General features: G+C 38.6%; 1 protein-coding gene across 2 annotated transcripts in view; it reads right to left on the bottom strand.

The window, feature by feature from the left end:
• LARS2 (leucyl-tRNA synthetase 2, mitochondrial) overlaps positions 1-16385 on the bottom strand; it is a 95587-nt gene that overhangs the window by 22176 nt on the left and 57026 nt on the right. For both annotated transcript variants that reach the window (XM_085051364.1, XM_085051365.1), the window contains exons 10-14: positions 15980-16084; positions 13140-13255; positions 11920-12203; positions 8660-8758; positions 5702-5839 (exon numbers count right to left, since the gene is read on the bottom strand). In XM_085051364.1, the coding sequence (XP_084907490.1) occupies positions 5702-5839; positions 8660-8758; positions 11920-12203; positions 13140-13255; positions 15980-16084 (742 nt within the window). The remainder of the gene's footprint in view (positions 1-5701; positions 5840-8659; positions 8759-11919; positions 12204-13139; positions 13256-15979; positions 16085-16385) is intronic.

Here is a 16385-nt window from a genome sequence, read left to right as displayed (position 1 = left end):
ACATGCCCAAAATGAGAAAGCCAGAGCCCATCTACTAAACACAGGGCTCTAAACCAAACTGAGCCCTGCACTGTGAATACACAGTGATTTTGGCAGTGTTGTGGTGGCTCCATCTCATGTTCACATGCAGAGTTACACTTGGATTCACATTAATAAAACTGCACACCTCAAACATTCCCCTTCAAAGGCAGAGATGCATTTCTTGGCTGTGTAAGGGAAGTGCCAAGGGGCTGCAGCACAGCAAGTGTGATGCAATTATGACCTAAATACTGCAGCACCCAGTCATGGCATCATAAATATCTCCTGATCCAAAACACTGAAAATAATGGAATTAAGCCATTTTCAGACACACTGACATTTCTGGCACAGAAGAGGTGTCTGGAGTTCCTTGGAATACTTGGTCATGTGTCAGGTTGTAGGTTTGCTGGAATGGGATAGGCCTTCACCTGCCTCTGAAGTTCGTTTGTGCTCATGCTGGATTATCCACACTGAGACCTTGGCCATATACAGCTCTTGATCATGTTGCACATCTCACCTGCAAAGTCTGCCTGACAGCTCTGAGAAGGATCAGCTGTGCTAGCCATGAAGTGTGTAATCCCTCATTTTCCTTTCTGTAATGTTCACACACAGGTTCATCTCTATGACAGACGGATCCCTCTATATAGGACCATGCAATGGTAGGGCAAGCGTGAGTGACGGATCAGGAACTCCTGCTCAGTGCTGCATCCTCATGCTCTTTGCTTTGCTCTGTGCAGGGTGAGCAGCAGGACTTTCAATCCCATTACAAATGACCTGTCTGAAGGACTCTGCGGAGCCTGCCACAGCGGTAAAATAGTGAGTTCAGAAGGCAGCATAGCCCTAGCAAGGGAGCTCACTGCAGGTATTTGCACCCTACACCTCTAGAAAGGCTAAGAGAGCCCGACTGCTGTGCCCTGGTGAAGACAAGACTAGGTCAGTCACTACCAGCTGAGTCCAGAGGGTTGTGAAACCTGCTGTTAGATATAGCTGTGCAACCTTGTGGAGGTGACTGAAGGATAAGGAAGCTGATAATTTTAGGCAAAAAAGAAGGCAAAACAATATTGAATATTCAAGATTCCATACAGTTAACAGCTGAGTGCTTTTGCTTAAAAGCAGCACTAATGATAAGGTCCTAAATGAATGCAGAGAAGCTGTACCATCATTCCCCCACAGAATTAGCTATTTCTCTCACACACATATCTTTTTTTTATTTTGTAACTCAGATATGTGAAAATAGTGCCTTCTTACTCAGCAGATTTGCTCTCTCTCAGAACCAAATCTGCTGACTTAACAGCAACAATAAACTTTTTTATTGCTTTATAATCGTTCAGGGAGAATGTACTAGATTCCATTTCCAATTATTCACCAGACAGAACTGATTACTGAAGTATAGGGGAGAACCAAATTCTGTATAACTTGTACTAGCATAGTCGAGCAGGTGTAACCGAATCTGTCAGCACACACTCACTATGGTGGATTAAGCTGGAACAGAGGAGGAGTTTTCTGGCCCCAGCTGCCTACCTGGCCCCTCTCCCAGCAGTGGCCACAGCTGGGAGGGCTTGCAGGCTTGTGAATTATTTATAGAACCAATGCATTTTACAGACCAGACTGCTAGAACAAATTGACATCAATTTGGGCTTAATCTGATATCACATGTATGAATACCCAGAGGGTACCATTTATTCTGCCTTGTCATTACTGAGAAATTGAGCAGCATTTCTTTCCCACCATCTCCAGTCTAATGCATTAAAATACAAAAAAAAAAAAAGACCATGCCTCATCTTTAGGGGATATTTAAGCTATTTACCTTTACAATTTTAAATGTCTACAAACACTGCATTTTCAATGAGGGTACGTGTGTCTGTAAATGTCTACTTCATACATGTTGCTTATAATATTTCTACAATAATCATTACACCATATTTGAAGAGCCTTTGCTTTGAAAATCTAAACGACAGAAATCTTAACTTCTGTTTCCAACCACATTATTATATTAATAGCCATTAGTACAGAATTAAAGACTACCCAGAAATATTTCAATGGATTTGAAAGACAGAGAATAGGAGCCAAACAATGAAAATTTCCATTAAGAAAACATATCAAGATGAAAACTTATTACAGATAAGTAGGGGAATAATAAACATTTTAAAGGATGCTAGATGACACTTTAAACAGCTCTCATTAACTGAGATACAACAGAATTTTCTTAGGTTAATCAGTGAAAAAGAGCTGAGCTACTAGAGAAGGATTGAAAATGCACAAGAGGGCAGTGTTTCTTAACATTTTAGTGTTTTCCCCCCAAGCTGCAGGCTTCGAGATCATGACTTTCAGCTTCCTAACAATAAGCCTGCTGTTTCTAGTCACACTTTTCAGATCTTTCAGACTAGCCCTTGAGCAGTCCAAACAGAAGACTGAGCAAAAGTGGCTTCTGATTAACACTAAAACATTTAAAATACATGGTAATATTTATAAAGGGAGTTATGATTTCCATATCAAACCAAGATCCTAATTTGACTTCATGGCTTCAAAGCACCTAATGCTTTACCTTGCATAGAGCTAAAGCAAGTGAACAATTTTGTGCCTGATGATGAATTTGTTACAGTCAACTTGCAGTTCGAACACACGTCAAAGGAGTTCATATACCCAGCCCTCAGGGTGATGCTGTAACAGATCTTCACATGTGCAACAGTTCTTGAGGTTGTACATGGTGCCAAAGAAATTCCTCACAGTCTTGCACACTGCTTCTACTGAAAGCAATTTCGATTTTTTTTCTGCCAATGTCACTAGACATAGTCAGCGCTTCTTAAGGATTTTTTTTCATTAGAGTTAAGAGTTTTCTTCTGCAATTTACCGTATTTAGACCAGTCTATGCTACACAGCTTTCGTGCTACTGCTCTGTCACACCAGATTGTGAACAAAACACATTCCAAACTAATACAGCTACAGAATCACAGAGTCCTTAGAATAATGAAGGTTGGAAGGGACCTTTGGAAGTCATTTAGTACAACTCTTTCCTCATATCAGACTTAACTTCAGGTTGTTAAGGGCCCTGTCCAGTTGAGTTTTGAAAATATGCGATGATGGAGCTGCCACAATGTCTCAAGTCAAATGGTTCCAGCCTCATCACCTTTCATGCCCAAACTATTTTCCTTCTGTCCAGCTGAACCTTGCTGCAATCTGTGACTGTTACTCCCTTCCTTTCTCTGTACATCTGTGAAAAAAGTCTGGTTCTATCTTCTCTACGAACCTACTTTAGGCAGCAGTAGATAGCAATTACATTCCCTCCTTAGCCTTCTCTTCTCCATGGGGAACAGACCCAACTCCCTTAGCCCCTTCTTCTATGTCATATACTCCAACCCCTGACTATCTCAGTGCTCCTCCACTAGACCCTCTTCAGTTCGACAGTGTGCTTCACACTGGGGTAAGGGGCTCAAAACTAGACACAATATTCCAGTTGTTCCTTCCTGAATGACGAGCAGAGATGACCAAAACTGGACATGGATATGCTAGTGGAGTATACTGTCATGCCAGTTGCTGACTCACGTCTAACTTGGTGTTCATCAGGACCCCCAAGCCCTTCCCTGTTGCAATCCTCTCCACATAGATGGCACAGCCCCAGCTGCTCTGTTAAAGTCATGGTAAAAGATATGCACAGCTCTCTCCTCATCCACAGATGGAATCACCTCACTATAGTAGGAAAGCAGATTAGGTTGGGCTTAATTTCCTCTTGGTAAATCCCAAGATTGGTGGTGGCTACTCCCAGTCACCTTGTCTTTCATGTGCCCGGAACTTGTATGTGTCTGGCTTACTTAAGTGAACCCTAACTCAATCCTGCTCTACAGTGGGTAGTATCTCTTGCCTTCAAACTTTCCTGCTAAGCACAGACCTTGACAGCAAAGGCCAAGGCAAAGACTTTCCTTTCCACTTAGGCTCTTTGTCCGATTTTGCAACAGGCCAATGTCTTCCTTGGTGTCCTTTCAATGTATCTCCAGAAGCCCTTCTTACTGCCTTCACATTCTTCACCAGTTTCAATACTAGATGAGCTATGACCTTTCCATAATCCATGCTGCCTACCCAGCCAATGCTTCTACTTTCCTCCAGGGGTAGCCCATCCTCACTTCCGCTTTCCTTGCACTTCTTTTGGTCTTCTTAAGGTCACAGAGGAGGTCCCTTTTCAGTCCAGCTGGCCTCTTTCCATGCCTTCTTTTTACTTGCACACCAAAGTTAACCACTTACTTTGCAAGGAAATCTCCCCTGCCCTGTGATCTCACTTTATGTTGGCAATACTTCAGCCACTGTAGTTAATGTTATTTTGGAAGGCTGAAGATTTTGACTAGCAAAAGAACATTTTGCTGCTGGGTGTTACAGCTCCACTAGATGACTGATGGATTAGGATTGTAAAGTCTTTTGTAGAATTAATAAGCCTAAAATTGCTTGCAAGGGAAAGCTCTGAAATTCTCTGCTTGAAGGGATAGCACCTCTGAGAGAAAGGGTCTGCTTCAAAAGGCTCACTCTGAGAGAGAAGAAACAGCCTTCCTGCTGCAGCTGCATAAGCTGCAGACAAATGGAGTGAAATACAGGTACACAAATCATCTACATACAATATTTCAAATGCAGCTTTCACTGCAAACTACTGCACAACCAAGAATGAGTTCTGAAAACACATTGCCCATTTTCATCAAAATTATTAAATAACTTGGGGAAATATTCTGCTAGCTGCATGAACTAGTCTTTTTCTGGCTCACAGCTACTTCTAGTTTTGTAGCAAAACTACAGCATTTGAGCGAGTTCAGTGACATATATATTTAGGCTCCACTTCTACATCAAGTTTTTAGAGGGGATACTTGTAAAGAACGAATTTAGATTAACTGAGAGCTGAGAAATTACTGAGCAATTTTTCTCATGGAGCCACTCATTTTGATTCAATCTATTCAGCCATCTCTGCTGATTGGAGGACAGGACAGAGCCTGGGCCAATGTTTCATTGTTCCAACACTAGTACTCTCCAAGCTGAGGATGGCATTTTAGGGTATAAAAGAGCAGAATTTTAGTGGAAATGGGGATGTTAAGCTCAGAACCTATCTGAGAGGACAAAGAACAGAACAGATGACTCACCTTCTTCCATCAAACTTTAACCAAAACAGAGAACAGTGAATTAGGCTATAGCAGCATATTTAACAAGAGTAATTAAAAATAATTATATAAAATTAATTAAATAAAAAATAAATTGTCATCAGATAAATATACTGCTTTTGCTTATCAAAATATATTTTGTACTGTTCAGCTCCAATAATGCATTGACTTATAGGAGTGCTTAGTTTTTTACATATGCATGGTTCCACCAAAATTAATGCTATTACTGGCAGGAAGTTACCTAATTTGAAATAGTAGCACTACACAGAGTGCCGCAAGTTACTAGTTTGTGCATGCTTTTGCATGTTGGAAATCTACAGCAGCATTTTATCACTTGCTCTGAGCCACTTAATACTCATGCAATAAAAATGTTATGTATGAACACATACAGGAAGGGCAACTCACTGTGAGAAACCAAGCACTGACAAAGCAGGAAAATTCAATGTAATGAATTATTCAATGTAATGTTCCACCATCACAACAACGCCCACTAATAATCTTGCAAGTCAAATGAAATATGAAAGATTCTAATAGAAATATAAAAGGCTTACTTGTGTTTTGTCATCTTTAAATCATGGCAAAAATGGCTGAAGAACCTTGCGTAGAATAAGTGCATAACTGCATGCTCCTTTCCTCCGATGTACAAATCCACAGGCATCCAGTAGTCTGCTAAGTCACTATTAAAGGGCCTGAAAAAACAGAATTATAGAAAAAACACAATGTTGAAAAGAAAGATCAGTGCTACTGAAGTATCCCATCATCCTTGACTGGACAACACTGTTTACTGAGAGCAATACTTGTGCAATAAAACTTTCATTTTGCTATCAGATCTTTTTAATTTTTTAAGAAGTGAAATGCTTGTTACAGACAAAAATTTAATTTCCAGTGAGATGCAAATTCACAAAAGGATTATTTTCCTATATTTCAGGAAAGCAATTACCTGAGAAAGCAATGAAAATGTTTGACTGCTCTTTAAATGATTTCTTTTAATAAATACCCTGTGGCCAGCTTTAAATTTTTTAGCATTTATCAAGCTTTATATACAAATATATTAGAGTGAAAGACAAAAGACCACTCAAAACCAGCTGATTTTTTTACTCAGAGGTTTGCACTGTTGCCATTAGGGGGCAACGATGCAGCTTAAGGCTGCAGTACCCTCTGTAGAGGTAGATTGGTCACAGCTATTCACTCCAACTGAAGGATGCTCGATGAAATGACAGTAAATTTGTCATTTACAGCATATTTACTATGTCACTGGAGGTCACCTGAATGGTTTCCTAGCATTGCTTACTGCTTCATTACATATTTCCAAGTCGCCTGTAGTGGGCCTGTGAAATATGATTTGTACAAAAGTTCTTCTCTAAAATATGCTTCAAGGCCCTCCTCTAACAAATCTACTTGTTTTGTCAGTCTGTCTGATAATTTCATCTGTAATTTTTGTAATAGCAAAACTTTCTTCCTCACAGATGAGCCCAGAAGCACATCATGGATCTGGGATTCATATTTGGTGGAACAAATCAAACCTAACTTGTTCACAGGGCTCCAGAATCAATGGAGTAATTCCCCTGAACTGCAGATCAGTGAAATATGGTTTATGGAAATGAAGGGTTTATATATGTGTAGCTTAGTTAAAAGAACGAACTAAATAAATCAAATGCAGGCAGCAATTTAGTGCAGAAGTCCATATAAATGTTCTCATTTCAGTATAAAACAGATTAAGCTACACCACATCTGACTATTTCTTCTTCAACTTCTGGAAAAGTCCCTCTTGCCCACGCAAAAAAAATACTTCAAACTGTCATGGAGAGGAAGCAATCTGCCTAACTCAGTAATATTAATAATATATTCATGCTACCACTGGAAAATAATTAAAATTGGCATGAAATGAAAGTGTTCACAGAAGATTTTTCTCTAACCAAACTAGTGCTGCCAATACAAAACAACCATGATCAGCCCAGCAATATTAAGTTACTGGGTATATGTAATATGTTCCCAGACACTGCTGCACAACAAATAAACAAACACACACCTAAACAGCCCCACATGTGGTATAAATGCTTTAAAATGCAACTCTTCCTGTCCTCCTCCTACTACATAGTAGGGATGTTGCGCTAATTCCTCTTCGGGAAAAAGCAGTGCTATCAAGCAGCGCTACTACAGGCAGACTGTGAAGCAGAAAAACAGCTAAATAACTACATCTGCCTTCCCACACTCTCCATGCTGCAGACACTAGTCCATAGCACATGAAAAATCTCCTTTCATTAATTATGCATGTAGTGGAAGTGCTGACACAGCAGGAGATTGCTAAGATGCCTCTTCACTTAAGGTCTGCACCGAAGGAAATGGCAAAAGTCACCAGAATTCAAAAGGAGAGAAGTGAAGGTGCCATGCTTGGCAGCTGGATGTTACACTGGACTATTCCTCTTCTTACCAGTGGAACAGCACTGCCTGTCCACACACTGAACTACTCAGTGCATTGCCAGGGAGGGTACACTCCATGCAACTTACCAGTCTCAGAGTCTTGGCAGGCTGTCATTCCTGATGGTACCCTCCACTAAGGACAGTCTTCAGCTCCTCAGCTGAACATTTTCTCTGTGCCCTGCCCCATAATGCCCTTTCATGCAAATTTCTGCTCCTTGCCCTGTAATTCCTGTGCTTACACAGTTGTGTTTACACATCCTGCTCTTCTAGATCTCCTCACATGGGAGCAACCAAACACATTTTTAGACCAGCTCCATATATTCTCCTGGTTTTGACTGCAATAGAGTTCATTTTCTTCTGAATAACTGATACAGTGCTGTGCTTTGAATTCAGTATGAGAATACTGTCGATAAACTCATGGATGTTTTGAGTGTCGCTGAGCAGTGCTTACCCTAAGCCAAGGACTTCTTGGTTTCTCGTGCTCTACCAGAGAGTAGGTGCACAAAGAAGCTGGGAGGAAGCACAGCCTGGAAGGCTGACCCAAACTGGCCAAAGGGATATTCCATACCAGAGATTGTCATGCCCAGTACAGAAACAGGGGAAGTTGGTGGGAGATGCTGATTGCTAAGGGATGGGCTGGGCATTGGTCAGCAGATGGTGAGCAAAAGAAATGCATCACTTGTTTTTCTTGGGTTTTATCTCTCTCTCTCTCTCCTTTTTATTGTAATTATTATTACCACAATTATTTTACTTTGTTTCAACTATTAAAGTGCTCTTATCCAACTCACGATTTTTACTTTTTTTCCCCGTCCTCCTGACTGTCCTCCCCAGCCCACAGGGTGTGTGTAGGGAGTGAGAGAGGAGCTGTGTGGTACTTCAATACCAGCTGGGGTTAAACCACAACATCTACCCTGCGCTGTGCTCAGGCCCAGAGGGCAGGCACATAATGAGGGCAGTGCTGGGGTTCACACTGCCAGCAGACTGCAAGGGCAGCCAGAAGCTGGAAGCACCAGAGTGTGTGGTCTCTTTGTTCCCTTCTGCTCTGCCTAGCAGGCTTGCCCCCAATGGCCCTGTGCCTGCAGCCTCACCTGTCCGTGTTGTGAGGGTCGGTGTACCGCAGGTAGTACCAAGCAGAATCAACAAATGTATCCATGGTATCGACTTCTCGCCGTGCTGCTGCCTTGCACCTGAGCAAAAGAGAAAGAGAAAAGCTATTTTCAGATAAGTGACAAGCTTGGGAAAAAAACCCAAACAAACACGGACAGAGTGGTGGCCACAAAGACATTTAGATTGAAAACTAAACAGTCTGAAGAGTGACATGCTCAGAAAAAGTACAATAAGAGTAACAGGGCTGACTTCTTCTCTCTCCCTCCCAAAACACAGCAAAAGCAAGCCAAAAAGAAGCCTGAATAGCTGTCACATCCTGCAACAGCAGAAGATGGCACCACACTGGACAGCCCTTTCAGTCCTGGAATGTTTTGGAATTGCCATTTTTAAAAGATACAAAGCACAGACAAGAGTACTTTGCCATAAAGTTAATGGGTACTAAATATATACCACACTTCTTAGGTACCAGCATATTTAGCCGAAAGGTCAGGCGGTTGCCTCCCATTGATTGTCTGTACAAAACAGTCTTTGCAGATTCCATTTATTATCTCTAGAAAAAATTAACTTAGTTTAATTTCAGCTTCCACTGAGATCAAATCTCTTCTAGACCTTGTAGCACAATTTTAATTTGTGATTACAGCAAATTGATTTTTGCTTGTAATTATATTGGCAGCCCTAAGGAACAGTTTCAAAATAGATTTTAGAAGCTCAAGTTACTTTCTGTTAATTTCTCCTTGAATATTCGTTGTTTGTAGGAGCCAATAATCACATTTAATAAACTTCCATTTGTTGTAAATGATCCCTCTTAAAACTCTTGCTATTAAAACAATGGGATTATTCTAATGTCAATGAAACTTTTTGCAATCCGTGACACTCTTGTCCATAAATACCATTGATCATATGTAAGAAATGTATGCAGTTTATACTTGTATGTAAGTTTAAATGTACATATATGTATAATAAGTTGACACAATAAACAGGGACTGGCTATTTAATATTTTCTAACTGCATATTTAGTCTCTTATCAGGCTTGATGACTGTGCTGCAACATGTATCTGCTTGTCTGCCTGATACTTCAGCTTGGCTTGTCAAGGCAAGTTTACAAGAGCATCAACACTTAACATTTTCTGTCATTCTGTCTCTGTCCCTGGTCCTCTACCTGCAAGTTTTTCTTCCAATGAGAATAATGTAATAAAAGAGTTTTACGTCTAACTGCTTTTTAGTGTAGAATAACCATTTTATTAAATTGTACATATAAGCAAAGACTTGGCCAATGTAAAAGAATGGCTTTTCTGTCAAAAGCAAGAATACTTTACAGTCATTGAACCATAATTACATCTGCTTCATGCCCCTGTGCTCTAAATGGACATGGCTCACTAACACAGGGCAAATGGGCATTTTTCAGAGTTTATACAATTTATATCAATATTGTGATTACAGGCACAATACTGTGATCTCATTAGACAATCTTCAGACGACTAACACAATTACCTGGACTTGTATAACAAAGAATAACTTGGGCATCTCCTCCTATTTATGATTGTTAACATTATTGTCACTCAAATACTCAGACTTTTGTATCTTTCCATCTGGCTTTCCTTATTAATTCTAGATATTAAGTGGAATTAATAAAAAAACCCTATTACTGGGGAGAAGAATTAAAGAAAGGCATGATGTAACTTCTCAGAGCAAGGAAAAGCAAGGATGACTATGCACACTAAAGTAATAGCTCAAATGATTTCAAACTGTAGCAGATGTCGATGAGCAATACTGACAATAGCTGTCAAATAGGTGAGAATTAGGAAGACAAATGAAAATGAGAATTAAAAAAAAAAGTTAATTTCAGCAAGCTACCACATTTTAGGCTACGAAACAAATCCTGCTTGACCCTGTTTCTGACTCAACAAATGTCTTTGATCAATTTCTATGCAGGGCAGCCACAACAACTATCCAGAAAACATAAGGATTTGCTAAATATCAAAAGCATGTTATAATTTTTAACTAAGGTTGTGGGGCAAGCCAAGAGTACACACAGTGACTTTCAGTCACAAGAGAAAAGTTTTTCAACTGAAAATAGGATTTGTAGACCAAAGCATTGCTGGGGGTTTTACTAAACTTGTGGATCTCATTCAGCAAGGCTTCACTGTAAAGGTCACACTTTAAAATACATTACTATGGGCAATTTCAATAAGCACAACTGAGAAGAAATTTTCTATGCAGAAACATGGGAGTAAACGTCTGTTTTACAAAAAAATATATGTTATCAACAAAGGTCAAAATACATGTTTCCAGAGAACCATAGAACTGCTAATATTAAAATAAATTTAGATGTTATGAATCAGCTGCATTATCAGCGAGAGCTCCATTGCCATTTATATCTCTGATTTCCCTGCCTGGCAGCCTGATAACATATTTCCCATTTGGTCAGTCTGCTAGGAGCAGCAATGCATTGCACTGCTGATGAAAAACTTGGGGATACCTCATGTTCTACCAGTTCCTCTCACGAGCTTATACACAAAATTCAGCGTACAGAGTACCTAAGCAGTCCTCAAGATTACACAACTGATTTTCACATCACATCTCTCACTACTTAATTTAGGCTTTTTATTTCTTAAACAGATGGACTACAAACAATAAGGATTACAGTGTTGACAAGATGCATTTACTTTCTATTTCCTTCAAATCTGAGTTACTGCTATTATGCTATCTGTAATGTACAGTGAATGTAATTCTTCACGATAAAGATTTATATACCTGTGGAAACAATTTATTGTTGGACTTACAATAATTTATTCTTGCAACATTCATTGCAAGAAAATGAACACAGTGTTAGTTTCCTTAACAAGAGGACTAATTCAGTAATCACTATACGTTTTATATGAACACTGGTGATGAAAGATAATTAAAATAAGTGTAGTAAATGAAGTGAGAAATACTGTTAAGAAATAGAAAACACAGAGAAAATCATTCTGTTTTTCCTTTTTTTCTTTCCTCTAACTTAAAACCAGTGAGTTTTTTTTCAGCTTGTTTATGAAAAAATAGCAGTGGGCACTCAGTGTTGCAAAAAAAGGAGTTTTATAGAGAGTATAAGAAAAAAATCCCTGTGCTGGGTTAAACTAAACATCATTCTGGAGTAGTATCCTGTCTCAGAGCAGTCAGTTGCCAACACTTTGGGAAGGAACACAAGAAACAGGCAGGTGCAAAGTGACCTCTCCCAGGCTGCAGCAAATAGAGCACTGACCTCGGACAGGAACAGTTCACCCATTCTGGGGCACTTTCCAGAGGTGAGGCTCCCTTTCCTGTGAATGTGGTTACATTGGGCAACACTACAGGTAGGTCTTCATAAGGCACGGGAACAGCGCCGCACGTCTGGCAGTGAATGATTGGAATGGGTGTTCCCCAGTACCGCTGGCGAGATATTAACCAGTCTCTTAATTTGTCACTCGTTAGGTCTCCACCTATTCTTTCATTTTTGGCCTGCTGAGTAACAGCTTTCAAAGCCTCCTGCCGAGTCATACCAGTGATCTGATTGGAAAAAAAAAAAAAAGAGACATGCAAGAAGAAAGAAAAATTTATACTTGCTGTTAGTGAAAGTGCAAGAACAAACAAACCAGTCAATTTTCTGAGAGTAAAAAAAATAATTTCTCTCTTCCCACTGCTTAACATCCTGCTATCCAAGAGACTATACTTATACCAGCTGCACATTTGAAACTTCTTGCTTAAAGGATAATGTTCTTGATGGTCTGAATAGAACAAGGCTGAGAAAAAATGTTGTAGAACCTCTTCAGCCTTTATTGGCAGATATTTGCATTTACTGCTGATATCTTTTATCAGCTGCTGTACACCAAAACTTTCAGATTTCTATCACGAACATAAGGTGGAGACTGAGGAAATGCAAATGTTAAAACAGCTTTCCTTCTCCTGTGATCATTTCAGGTTTTTCTATTCTTGCTTTTACATACATCTTAACCACTCAGACCCTACCTGGAATGTAATGTGTCTGCTATTAAAACACATATTTTCAAAAGCTATATCTAAAGATAAGATTTCTATGTCACTTTAGGCATATGTTACCATAAACGCTAAAACCACATTTCAATTAATTTGTGGAAGAAGGACAAATATGTTTATGTTCAGCTTAAAAATCTATTGAGATTACAAAATAAGAATCAACTTTTAACATAGGTTAAATTATTCAGTTTCCATTATGGAACTGAGACCAACACAGAGGAAAGTACAACCTTCCTCTCATGTACAAAAGGAAGAAACTTATTTTATTGCTACAACAGAGCCAACATATTTCATCATTAAATTATTCTCAGAAATTTGGTAGAATAAGCTTAGCTTGATTAAAAAAAAAATATCCCTTTAATCATACAAAGTATTTGGCACTCTTGACAAAATAGATTTTGTTTGAATTGTTATTTTAAGTTGGAAAGAACTCCATACTTGCATACCTACCTCTGCAGAATTAATGACCTTCTCTAAACCATTTGGTGATATCTCAATGACTTCAGTGAACGAAATGCCCAGTTTCTTAGCTACTGCAGCATCTTCTGCACTAGTACTAGGAATTCCTAGAACGGATGAAAAAACATTTAGTTTCTATAACACTCTCTTTATAATGACTTATGTTATTATAAACAACAAAGGAGTTAAAGAAAAAGATTTGAGCATAGTAAAAATGTTTTTGTATTCTTTAAGCAGTGAAATTCAAACAACGATAATTACAATTACATTTCTCAGTTCCTCTGTAATTCAAATGTTCATCAGTGTCCTATCCTTCTTTCAGAAAAGTTTGAAAATGTGATGGTTGTGAAAAACCTAAAAATAAAGCCATAGAATGTGGATAGAATATGGAATTTTCAATATAGCAATATTATCTAAATATAATATATTTAAACAATACAAATTTTAATTCTATTTGATAATATGATAATCAAAGACCAAACAAAGAGAAGAGTCATCCTGTTTCACTATTAAATTTCTCTCTTTCTAGTTTCATAGTTTATTAAAATGTACCATAACACAACAGTCTCAAACATTACTATCCCTTTAATTTACTATGAAAGATATGATTTGTTTATAAACTCAGGGAAACAATCCAAATAGTATTAGTTTGCTATTCAGACTGTAACTAGTAAGAACACTTCCTACAGCTATTCAGATGAGTTACAGAAGTCACAGTATTTAAGGCCCCCAATGCTATCTTTCCCTCTGCATTTTATTATTTGCAACAGTCATACATTTTAATTCTGCTCTGGAGGGTTACCTTTCACAGTGAGTTAAGAAATTTATTAGCTTTATCTATTATCACAGGTATTTTGAAATATTAAGATACTAACAGATCTATTATTTCCACAGAGATACATCTTTCTGCATATTTTTCCCTTTCAATTATACTTTAACAATTTGAACAATCTTGCACAATTTACTGTCCTCTTTAAAAGGCAAAGAAACTTATTCCAACAAGACAATGCCAGCATTAAGACAGTGAAAACTACACAAAAAAGCTCCCAAAATATTTGCTGAACACACTAGAATTATTAACAAACTACTTCACTCAAAACTAGCTTAACAATTGTCTTTGCTCAGGCAGTGAAATGCCTGCTATACATTAACTCTGCCAATATGTCGAAGTTTGGAAGCAGATGACTAAAATCAAACAAAACTCCCCTGTGACAAGAAACTCCTTGACTAGAAAAACACAAAATTGCTATTTTATCCTTCCAGCAGATGTACACCCTTGCCATTTCAAGGCTCCCTTACAGAACAATGTTTGTATCTTAATTTGTCAGAGAGCCCTGCAGCTTGCAACAGGTGACTTCACAATATGCTCTACAAATGGAAAAAAAGCAGGTCTCACTTTTTGGTCTGCCTCCTTTTGAAAAGATGATGCTATTAATGTACACTGGCAAAGCTCAACAACTGGCACCCACAGCTTCCCATGAAGAGCTGGGCTGTTTCCAACAGACATAAGGCCAAGGTATGTGCCAGCAAACTGGAAGATTTTAAGGGAAAATAAGATTAGGTATCTCAATTATTTGGCTTCTCCTATAAGAGAAAAGACTTTGTTTCTCAAAAACAGATTCAAATCTAAAGCTCAAGATGCAGGCATGTTATAAGCAAGGTATACAGCCCAAGTGGGTAATTTCCATTAGCACTGTGAGGGTCATCCAAGACATTTTTGCACAGTCAGCTGCTTTCATTCAGCCTAGTTGAGCAAGAATAGCCAATATTGGCAGTAGTGAAAGCAGCAGCCCCAGGGCAGGAAAGAACTATCAGCAACAGGGAGGCAACAACACGACTTAAGGAATAAGGAAGGTACTAGAAAAAGGGAAGAGGACGTAACTATTGCCCATTGGGACTGGCACAGAAAAATGCCTTTTCAATGCAGCTGAGGCTATGGCAAAGCACAAGAGTAAACAAAAAACCTGGTGGGTGCAGATTGAAACAGACATTGTTTTTAAAACTTAGTACAATTTCTAATTTTACTTATTAGGACAATCATATTACCTAAGAGTATGTACCTAGCTGTACATACTGGGGTTGGGAGTTCCCCCCAGTCTGGGGCACTGGGCTCCCTATCCAGGAAAGGAGTCAGACAGGCAGCTTCCCAGGACTGCTCTGAGAACAGAAGCTCGCTGCAGGTGATTCAGCATCTTCTAGCAACACCCTTTCCCCCCCATCTATGGATCCTCAGTTCTAAATTAGGTGCCTTAAATTATGGGAATGCTATCTTTAGAGAAAATGGATCCAAGGTAAATGTCCAAGACTACCTGAAAACAATTATTACTCACCCTGAACTATTTTACTGGTCTCAACACAAATATTACTAGATAAAAGTCAAACTTGGAAGTTTTGTACATTTACCATCTGAAACATTTCTCTATAAGGATGTACATAATTTACGTAAATGTAAGACATGAAAAAAAAGCCAAAAATTAGAGTTGTTTGTAAAAAAATGGTACAGTTCTGTTTTGATTAACGATGGTGAGAGACAGCCAAACACACGTGTTGCAGGTAACCAATTTTCTTAAGATACGCAGATCCTCAAATTTAGCTCATTAAATGCACTAATTTTATAGTATTTCCATTTAAAATGATCATCCTGTAAATCTCTTCCCCCATATATATTCCACATAGCTACTTTTCCCTTCCTTCTGCCCTAATGAAGAACAGAATTCCAAAGTCCAGGAGAGAGAGCCTCTGTGTTCAAACATTTACCACAACAGTATCTGGTGCTCCAACACAGCAACTGAAAACCACACAATTCCACTTCCATATCTAACGTCACATACCTATTTTGGTATCGAGATAATTATCAAAATTGGTTTTTGCTGAGATGACTACAGGAATCTCCTGCTTGGTAAGCAAATTCACAGCTGTCACGGAAGTAAGAGAGTCTGAAAACAAATGTAATGATATGGTAAGTAAAATACGACAGAAGATATGGTAAGAACATCACCTACCATTACAATGCAGTTTATCTTGAACTTACATGAATTTTAAATAACAATTTTCTTTAAAAAAGAAAGAAAATGAAAAACCTATTCACAGTTCTAAAAAGTTCAGATTTATTAAAATGCTCAGTCTGTCAGACTGATAAGTTTTCGTGACTAGAAAACACGCTTATAACAAGCACCTGAAGAAAAACCAAGTAAGATTTGGATTACAACAAAAAAAATTGAGTCTTTGATGAAAATA

This window comes from Lichenostomus cassidix, chromosome 2 (genome assembly GCF_008360975.1).
Source record: "Lichenostomus cassidix isolate B80296 chromosome 2, HeHo_3.0, whole genome shotgun sequence".
In the NCBI taxonomy this organism is placed as follows: domain Eukaryota; kingdom Metazoa; phylum Chordata; class Aves; order Passeriformes; family Meliphagidae; genus Lichenostomus; species Lichenostomus cassidix.
Note: the sequence above shows the minus strand (reverse complement) of the source record. Positions and strands in the feature narration are given on the sequence as shown.